Source organism: Nicotiana tomentosiformis, chromosome 12 (genome assembly GCF_000390325.3).
Source record: "Nicotiana tomentosiformis chromosome 12, ASM39032v3, whole genome shotgun sequence".
NCBI classification, from domain to species: domain Eukaryota; kingdom Viridiplantae; phylum Streptophyta; class Magnoliopsida; order Solanales; family Solanaceae; genus Nicotiana; species Nicotiana tomentosiformis.
The window spans coordinates 2,344,536-2,355,310 of NC_090823.1; the positions used below are offsets into that span (position 1 = coordinate 2,344,536).

General features: G+C 45.3%; 1 protein-coding gene across 1 annotated transcript; it reads left to right on the forward strand.

The window, feature by feature from the left end:
- Window positions 1-10,061: 10,061 nt before the first annotated feature.
- LOC138903658 (uncharacterized) lies at window positions 10,062-10,529 on the forward strand. Its single transcript, XM_070192098.1, has one exon. The coding sequence runs from the start codon at window positions 10,062-10,064 to the stop codon at window positions 10,527-10,529; it is 468 nt and encodes a 155-aa protein (XP_070048199.1).
- The last annotated feature ends 246 nt before the right edge of the window (window positions 10,530-10,775 follow it).

A 10,775-nucleotide genomic window follows, 5' to 3' on the forward strand; every position in this document is an offset into this window, starting at 1 on the left:
TCATGAACTCACCCATATGTGGGACAAAAAATAGCGGAACTCGCCCCGATAAGCAGAACCGAATCAAAATACGAATGGTGCCCCTCTGTAACAAATCAAAAGAATACCTGTATAACATCATCTGGCACAACGGCCTCCAGCCTACTATATGAGACACATCAACGGGATGGGCCTTTCCCTCTTGGGTGCCCTCTACTCGCCTGAATACCCCGCTGTGACACATCTGTCCGAAATATAGGACAATTTCTCACCTTTTGGCTGGTATCTCCACACTTGAAGCAACCTCTCTGCCGACGTGGCTGTGAGAACTGTGCGGTACGGGTACTCTGAGACCCATGAGCACCTGAAATACTATGCGAAGCCTGAAGTGCAAACTGAACTAGCTGACCCACTAAACCTCTACCATGTCGTACCTTGACTCCAAAATAAGGACCAGTAGATCTCTACGGTCTATGAGGCCTCCTCACCTCCCTGTCCTCTCTCTACTGATCTCGCCTGTACTCTCTATCATGGCCCCGCCTATCCTCTCTCTCCTGATCCCACATGCCCTCTACATGGTGAGCAATCCCTACCACCTGCTGAAACAAAACATCTAACTCTAAATCCCGAGCCATGCTGAACCAAATATTATGCATGAGTCCCTCAATGAATCTACGGACACGCTCTCTAACTGTGGCGACCAAATCAGGTGCATGCCTGGACAAATCACTGAATCTCACGGCATACTCTGACACTGACATAGTGCCCTGGCGCAGCTGTTCAAACTCAGCGCGCTATGCATCTCGAAGGGCTTGAGGTACAAACTCTCTCAGGAACATCTCTGAAAACTGAGCCCATGTAAGTGAAGCTGACTCGGCCGGGCTACCCAACTCATACGCCCGCCACCACTGATAAGCTGCTCCCCTGAGCTAGAATGTAGTAAAAGCAACCCCGCTTGTCTCCACAATACCCATAGTACAGAGAATGCAGTGACATTCCTCCAGAAAACCTTGTGCACTCTCTGAAGCCAAACCACTGAATGTAGGAGGGTCATATTTCTTGAACCTTACAAGTCTAAGCTGCTCTTCCTCAGATGCTGCTGCCCTGACCACGAGCTGAACTGGAACCACAGTCTGTGTCGCCATGACACCTGGAACCTGACCAACATAAAATCGCTGCTCTAGGGTGTGGGCAGCGATAGTCTAGGTTCCTCCCCCGGTCTATGAAGTAGCTGGTGCAACCGGAATCAATCCCACCTGAGCCAATGTACCAAACATGCTTAGAAACTATGCTAAGGTCTCCTAAAGTCCGGAGGTAATAGCAGGCGCCTCCGGTACCTGCTCCCCAACTGGAACTACTGGCGGCTCCTCAACTGCTACTCTGGTAGGTGCTATGGCTGCGGCACTTACTCCTCGTCGGCCTCTGCCTCTGCCTCTAGCGATACCTGCTACGGGAGCAGCATCATCAGTAACTGCAGCTCGTGTCCTCACCATCTGTGAGAGAATGGAATGATAAAAGTTCAAACTTCGAGATCAATGAACTCGCACGATAGGAATGAAGGAAGTGAGATTGTCATAATAGTTTTGTAGCCTCTAGAAGATAAGTACAGATATCTCTGTACCGATCCGCGAGACTCTACTAAACTCGCTTATGACTCGTAGCACCTATGAACCTAGAGCTCTGATATCAACTTGTCACGACCAAATTTCCCCTCCGTTTAGGTATCGTGATGGCACATAGTCTTAGGGACTAGGTAAGCCTAACACTAATTGAAATAACAACATTATTTAAATAGAAATCTCTTAAAATTCCCAAAACCATTAGTACAAGTCATGAGCTCTACAGAGTGTTTGCTAGAAAGCCTCTAAATACAACTATCCAGAAATAGGAATAAGCAGTGCAAAATGAAAACTTGAAGGTGACTCCGAAGCTTGCGCACGCAGCAACAGGTTTACCTTGAGTCTCCACAGCAACAATCCACACAGCTAGCTAACGAACAAGTACCTGGATCTGCATAAAAATGTGCAGAAGTGTAGAATGAGCACACCACAACGGTGCCAGTAAGTATCAAGACTAACCTCGGTGGAGTAGTGATAAGGAACAGTCAAAACACCCACTGGTCTAATAAATTGAATAGGTATAGGTATATGAACAAGAGAAGTTTGATGTCTACATAAAGACTATGCAATATGGCTCACAATACAGTAATGGCAATAAGGAAGGAAACAACAAGTATCAGCAGAATATCGTGAAAATGACACAGACAAAGTGAATGGAACACAACCTAAATCCGGAATCACAAATACAGCAAGGACAAGTAATAACTCAACAACTACAACCGCTTTTACATCAGGTTTTAGTCAACAACTCCACGAGGTACCGAACCTCGGACAAATCACAACTCGCGGGTCTCAATACCTGAACCCTAACACTTAGCATCTTGTGCCCTCATAACACCTCATAACCGCACTGACGACTCACGTGCCAATAGAGCCATTCTCACATAGAAGGCAAGTAAACAAGGGTTAGCATCTATGCTTAACAATATCAAGAATACCTCTTATCCAATAAGAGTGCTTAACTATGTGTATGCTTGTGCAAGTGTCCTACCATAGTCCATATCAGCAAATAAGCAAAGGAAAAAGAACGGACAACACGTAGAATATTTTCTCACAGCTTTCACAAGATAAAGCTCACACAGGTATATATACCACCACACAAATATCAACAACAAGAATGCCCTGAGGCCACAAATCATCATAATTCAATCCCTGACACATCCCACCTTGTCTCGCCACGTGTGCAATAATAAAGTAAGTGCTCGCCTTGTCTCGCCAAACGTGCATAATAATGTTTCCACCTTGTCTCGCCACATGTGCAACCTACATATATATATATATATATATATATATATATATATATATATATATATATATATATCCCGCCTTGTCACGCCGCATGTGCAAATATCAATAGTAACAATAGCACGACAGAAACCTCATGCAACCCCATAACAACAACCGCACGGCAGAAACCTCGTGCATCACAATAATAACAACCGTACGGTAGAAACCTCGTGCTTTACCACAACAAGTACAACAACAACAATGACATTAATACAAAGTATGACAAGTAAATCAACTCAAGAACTTTAAATCACAAAGAAACGGTAGAACCAATTCACAAGGAATAACCACAGTAAAGGATGCTAGGCGTAAAGAGAATAGCTCAACAAGGGAAAACTAATATATAGCAATGATCCCACAATATACATTTCAACAACAAGGAATCTAACATGAGTCAAATAATTTCAAATAAAACAAGTCGACTAAGATATAGTATATCTAAAATTTCTTTTAAGGTTGAGGAATTACGAAGGATATTCAACAATTCAATTAAGGATAAGCAGCAGAAAAATAATCATAACCTCAATTAAGACTGAACAATTATAGGATAAGATAATAATAATTCCAAATAAAGATAAGCAGTTATGAAAAGATAGCATGACAATAGAGGAGGTAAAATCTTCAGTTAAGTCAAATAAGAGTCAAATAGGCAATAAGAGTAAATCCTGAAGCAATTAATTCTAATTAAAGCATCTAGAGGTGAAACTAGTAAATAGGAACTTAATCATATCAAGAAAACCTTCATACTCGGTAAATATAAGGACCTAAGAATCCTAAAAGGCTAACTTTTCACAAATAAGTTCGAGCACGCACTCGTCACCTCGCGTACATGGACTACAATCAACATAGAAGACTCAAATACTAAGAGGAAATCCCCCCCACAAGGTTAGGCAAGATACTTACCTCGAACCAAGCTCAATCAATCGGTCACAATGCCTTTTCCACGAATATCCGACTCTGAATGGCCCAAATCTAGACAAAATAATTACATATCATAAATACAAATATAATAGGCTAATCTAATTAATAAAATCAAGATTTTAATAAAAATTCTGAAATCCATTCTAAAAAGTCGACCCGGGCCCACAACTCGGAATCAGGTAAAAATCACAAAATACGAACACCCATTCACTCACGAGTTCACTCGTACCAAAATTATCCAAATCCGATGTCTAAATCCCAATCAATAGGGAACCTTTCCCCATTTTCCTAACTTTTCAACCCAAATCCGAAATTAAATGGAGAAAACAACTATAGATTAATGGAATACAAATAAAAAACGAGTTAGGAATCATTACCCCAAAGCTTCCTCTAAAAATCCCTCAAAAAATTGCCAAATTCCGAGCTCTCAAGTCCAAAAACGAAGAATGAAATCAAACCCTCGAATTTCTCTTTTCTGCCCAGGTGTGACCGCACCTGCGACATTATTAGCCGCATCTGCGCAATCGCAGGTGCGCATGTCCAACCGCACCTGCGCTTCCTCTCGCTTCTGCGTCCCAAAATCCGCTTCTGCGGAGCCGCTGATGCGCACAAATTCTTTGCACTTGCGGAGACTACCAAATCCAGCTCTTTTGGCACCTGCGCCTCCATCTTCGCACCTGCAACCATCGCACCTGCGCCCAAGGTCCGCAAGTGCGATTACACTAGAATGCAGACCTCTTCACAACCACGAAAAACCATCCGAAACTCGTCCGAAACACACCTCGGCCCCCCGTCCAAGCATACAACCAAGTTCCATAACCTAATACGGACTCGCTCGAGGTCTCAAATCATATCAAACAATAGCGAAACTACGAATTGAACCAAGAATCGAACTTAAGAACTTTCAAATCTTCCAACTTCTACAACTCGCGCCGAAACCTATCAAATCAACCCCTGAATGATGTTAAATTTTGCAGGCAAGTCCCAAATAACATAACGAAGTTGTTCCAACTCTCGGAATCGCATTCCGACCCCGATATCAAAAAGTCCACTTCCGGTCCAAATCTCCAAAAATTTTACTTTTGTCATTTCAAGCCTAAATCAGCTACAGACCTCAGATTCACAGTACGTACACGCTCCTAAGTCCAAAATCACCCAATGGAGCTAACGAAATCGTCAGAACTCCATTCCGGAGTTGTCTTCACACAGTTTCGACTACGGTCAAAATCCTAAGACTTAAGCTTTCGTTTTAGGGACTAAGTGTCCCAAATCACTCTAAATCATTCGGTAACTGAATTCAACCACGCACGCAAGTCAATACATATATTATGAAGCTGCTCAAGGTCTTATGCCGCTGAACGGGGCTTAAATTCTCAAAATGACTGGCCGGGGCGTTACATCATCCATCATAAATTTGTGATTATATGCACTTTTTTGTGTGTATTGTCATGGAAGCTTTCCAGCCATGCCCCATAACCCCTTGGACGCACCCCGTGGCGTCCTAGCAAGCCTCCCGACGCCCAGTGCCATGGTCGGCCCCGTGGTCTCGGCAACTCCAAGTGACAAGAACGCATGTGCCTCTTTCGCCCCACCGCTAGCCATCGCCAGCGCCCAGCCACAGGCAGACGCCAACAACGTCATGCGCGCAGACCCTGATGCTAAAGACAAAGTTGCTGCCAACGGACCTATTTCTACCTTGTAGAAGACTAAGTCCTTTTCATTGTAAATATAGAGTAGTTTTACTGCATTTTCTTTAAGTGTTACAACTTATTTAGGTCAAGTTATGTAACTTTGGTTTTTTTTTTAAAAGCATTATTAAGGGGGACAAAGCAATCAAACTTTCTAGCAAGCAAATAATTCTCTGTACTGGTGTCTCTCCCCCCGACACCGTGTTATTTTTCTGTAATAGCTTTCATTCAATGCAATCAAGCTTTCTTTCATTCTCAATTCTCTTTTATACTCTCTTTCAATTGCTCATGACATTGGTTTTCCCGTACGACACTGACAATCTAGTCTAGCATACGGAGAGGACCTCAGTTGGCGGACAACAATCGCACTGACATCAATTGCTTAGCCTTATGTTGCCCTTCCAAAGAATCTCAGGAAGGCGCTACGTAACAGTTGGTATCAGAGCCTAGGCTCGACATCGGACGATGGATTACATTGCAATTACCACCATTTCTGACCATGGTGAATCATGGGGATCGCATCGTGATCCTTGAGGAGATGGTTGACGTATTACGACCCATCGTGTAAATGGTGTTTGATCTAAAGACCAGTCTAGTGCAAAGGTTGGATGACCTAGACCGCAAACTGCTCCAAGCAGAAGTTGACATAGAAAACATCAGTCGCGACTCTGAAGGAGATCGGCAAACGGCAGCCATGGAGGCAACCGAAATTTTTGGTAAATTCGAGGTCCTCTAACAGGAGCGTGCCGAGGATTTATCCCACAAGGCACAAGCGGCAGACAGGGTGACTGCCATGCAACAAACTATAAACAACTTTACAGGCCAGCTCAACATTGTCAATGCTACTTTACAAGGACTGCTTCGAGGAGGCGGAAATCAAATCGGGGGTATTGTGAATCTCGCCCATGTGGCACAAAAACTGAAAATTCTTGATCCAAAGACATACAGTGGAGCTCGGAATGCCAAAGAAGTGGAAAGCTTCATTTTCGACATTGAACAATACTTTGATGCCATGGGTGGCCTAGAAGAAGCTAAGAAGGTAGCAACTACTGCCATGTATCTTCAGGGTGATGCCAAACTCTGGTGGCGGGTGAAATACGAAGCCATCAGGGCCGGTGAATATGCCCTCGAGACATGGGCGGAACTGAAGGCATCCATACGCCTATAGTTCTTCCTCGAAAATGTTGAGTACAATGCAAGGAGAAAGCTACGGGAGCTCTGCCAGACCAAATCAGTGCGGGATTACATGCGGGAATTCTCTGCGCTCATGCTGAACATCCGTGACATGGGGGACAAAGACAAACTCTTCACCTTCCTGGAAGGGTTGAAACCTTATGCCTGCATGGAGCTGCAAAGACAAAGGGTAGACACGTTACCTAAGGCGATCCAAGCAGCAGAGTGCCTTGGGGATTATCAAGTTGAAGCCCGGAAGGATAGGCCTCAACAGCCTGTCCGAGGAGGATACAAAGGGGTCCAGCCGAACACTGGTGGCCCTAGCAGAAGTGAAGGAGACCAGAGTGCAACCAAATCTAAGGCTCCCTCCTCAAGCAGTACTAGCACTGCATCTAACAACAACGATTGGGGGAGGAAACCCCCCTCAGGATGTCGTTATTACGGCGGACCACATTGGAATAATGAATGTCCACATGCACAGATGAACGCCCATCAAGCTATTGATGATGGGACGGATGACGACGCTGATGATGCGGACCAGACTAAACCAGTAGGCGCATTCAATGCAATGGTTGGCTCTATTTCTGAGTCCTTAGCGGGAATCGGTGCTGGTATCCGTAAGAAGAAGGACCCCTGCCCAATCAACAAGAAAGGGAAAAAGAAGGCAAATGAGAGGAATCCTCTTAAGCAAGAGAGAACCTCAATGTTTGTCGACATGAAGGTAAATGGCAAGCCCACTCGGGCGATGATAGACATGGGTGCTACCCACAACTACTTAGCCTCGACTCAGGTGGAGCGCCTTGGCCTAGTTGTAGGAAAGGGCAGAGGTCGTGTCAAGGCTATCAACTCACCTCCTCAACCAGTAAAGAAGTACCAGTGAAGCTTGGAACTTATGAAGGAAAGTTCAACCTGCACGTGGTGATCATAGATGACTTCGAGTTGATAGTGGGATTGGAATTCCTGAGGCAAACCAACACCATGACCGTACCGTATGCAGACATGCTACTGATGATGGGAACAAATGGGGCCAAGCCCTGCATTATTCGGTGCATGCCCATGAAGATGGCCGCCGAGAACATCTCGGCCTTGCAGTTGAAGAAGGGGGTTAAAAGACATGAACCCACGTTCTTGGCTACCCTTTGCATTGAAGCTATAGAACTCTCCTCGGGTCCCATTCCTGCACCCGTGAAGGAGCTGCTACTGGAATTTGAAGACATCATGCCACAAGACATGCCAGAGCGACTCCTGCCTAGGCGCACTGTGGACCATGATATTGAGTTGGTGCCGGGTGCGAAGCCACCTGCCCGGGCACCGTACAAAATGTCACAACCCAAACTCACCGAGATTCGGAGACAATTGACAAAAATGCTAGACACAGGGATCATCGTACCCTCCAAGTCCCCACACGGTTCCCCTGTGCTATTCCAAAAGAAACATGATGGCAGTTTACGACTCTGTGTGGATTACCGGGCTCTATACAAAATCACCGTGAAGAACAAGTACCCTATTCCGCTAATGGCAGACTTGTTCGACAGACTGGGTGGTGCGACGATGTTCACCAAAATAGACCCGAGGATAGGTTATTGGCAAGTTCGGATTGCAGAGGGTGATGAACACAAGACGACCTACGTGACAAGATATGGGTCGTACGACTTCCTGGTTATGCCATTCGGCTTGACTAATGCGCCAGCCACATTTTGCACCCTGATGAACCAAGTCTTCCGAGAATACATTGATAAATTCGTGGTGGTATACTTGGATGACATTGTGGTATATAGCCATACATTGGAAGAACACCTCGAGCACTTGCGGAAGGTCCTAGCCCGATTACGGGAGCACGAATTATATGTGAAGCTATCCAAGTACTCCTTTGCTCAGAAACAAATCGACTTCCTTGGACATGTCATCGAGGAAGGGAAGATCAAGATGGACCAACAGAAGATTCATGCCATCACAAATTGGCTGCCACCTAAGGATATACATGCCTTGAGGTCATTCCTTGGCCTATGAAACTTCTATCGGCGATTTGTGAAAAATTACTTCCTCATTGCAGTACCACTGACAGAACTTCTCAAGAAGGTCACACCCTGGGATTGGGGACCCAGGCGAGTAGAGGCCTTCAACGCATTGAAAGCAGCCATGTCTAGTACCCTCGTCTTGGCTCTCCCTGATTTTGCCAAGCTATTCGATGTACAAACGGATGCCTCCGACTATGCCCTTGGTGGAGTCTTGCTACAAGAAAGAATTATTGGTTGTCGTTCATTGCTTACGCCTTTAGAGGCATTATCTACTGGGAACCCTGTTCATGGTCAATATAGACAACACAGTTGTTAGCCACTTCATGACCCAGCTGAAGCTGAATGGTCGACAGGCTAGGTGGCAGGAACTCCTAGCGGAATTTCACTTCAACCCGGAGTACCGAAGTGGGAAGACTAATCATGTTGCTGATGCGCTCAGTCGGAGAGCTGATCTAGCATCAGTGTGCCTACTCGCCACCCTAAAGGGGGGCGAAGTAACCACTGCCATAAAAGACCAGATACAGGATCTACTCATCAAGGATCCTGCTGCTTAGTATTTAGTTGATTTGTTAGGACATGGCAAGACTCTCCAGTTCTACACAGAAGATGGTTTCCTGAAAGTGAAAGGGAACCGACTTTATGTTCCTAAAGGAGGAGATCTGCGAAGGACTCTTTTGGCGAAATGCCACGATACTTTGTGGGCTGGTCATCTCGGTGAAGAATGCACCATGGCATTACTTCGCTGTGCATATTATTGGCCTCAAATGACAGATGACGTCGCTCAGTATATGAAGACTTGTCTAGTATGCCAGAAGGATAAGTCGGATCGCTTGACGCAAGCAGGATTCTTGGAACCACTAGCTATCCCAAAAAGACCTTGGGAAAGCGTTTCTCTGGATTTCATCACCGGATTGCCCAAGGTCGGAGATCTCACAACTATCCTGGTTGTGGTGGATCGGTTTTCCAAGTATGCTACCTTTATAGCAGCCCCACAATATATATTAGTAGAAGAAACAACTCGACTCTTCTTCTCTCATGTCGTCAAATATTGGGGCCTGCCTAAAGACATCGTTAGTGATCGCGACTCACGCTTCACTAGCAACTTTTGGACCCAACTCTTTAAGTGTTTCTCGTCAAAATTTAGTCATAGCTCAAGTTTTCATCCGCAATCTGATGGCCAGACAGAGCGATTCAATGGCATGTTGGAGGAATATCTCCTCCACTTTGTAACCGGATCGTAGAAGAACTGGGTGAAGCTTCTGGATGTTGCTCAACTATGTTTCAATTCACAAAAGAGCTCTAGTACCAACAAAAATGCTTTTGAAATAGTTACCGGACATCAACCGCTACTCCCACACACTATGAATGCACCGAACATGTTAAAATCTCCTCGAGCTGCTAGCTTCTCAAAAGAATGCAAGCAAAATTTAGAGATAGTGCAGAGCTATCTTGTCAAAGCCCAAAAGCGGATGAAAAGGCATGCTGATCAAAATCGTCGCTTTTTTGAATACCAAGTAGGAGACAAAGTGATGGTCAAAATCCCAAAGCGGTACTTGTTTGCAGGGGTCCATGACCCTCGCCTATTGCAAAAATATATTGGACCCTTGTCCATTGAAAGGCACATTGAGAAAGTTGCATACTGGGTGGATACCCTAGCTTGGTGGAAAATCCATCCCATTTTCCATGTCAGTCTCCTAAAACCTTTTCGGGAAGATATGGAGGATCCTTCATGGAGCCAACTCATAGTACCTGGTATTCGAGGTCCCAATTCAATCGGGAAAAGGCGTGTTAAAGCTATTCTTGATGATCGAGTGATTCGCGCCTCAAGGAAAGATCACCAATAGTTCTTGGTGAAATGGCAGGGATGTGATGCAGAGGAGAATACTTGGGAGAGGGGCACAAACCTCAAAGCCTATAAGAGCCTACTAAATAAGGCGCCGAGGATGTCGCTAACTCAGATGGGGCAGAATGTCATGGGTGGCTTTCCAGCCATGCCCTATGACCCGTTGGATGTGCCCCATGGTGTCCTGGCAAGCCTCCCAATGCCCAGCACCACGGTCAGCCCCGTGATCTCGGCAGCTCCAAGTGAC

Excerpts from the sequence above, each read along its gene's own strand:
- LOC138903658 (XM_070192098.1), top strand. The coding sequence starts at position 10,062 with ATGTTAAAATCTCCTCGAGCTGCTAGCTTCTCAAAAGAATGCAAGCAA.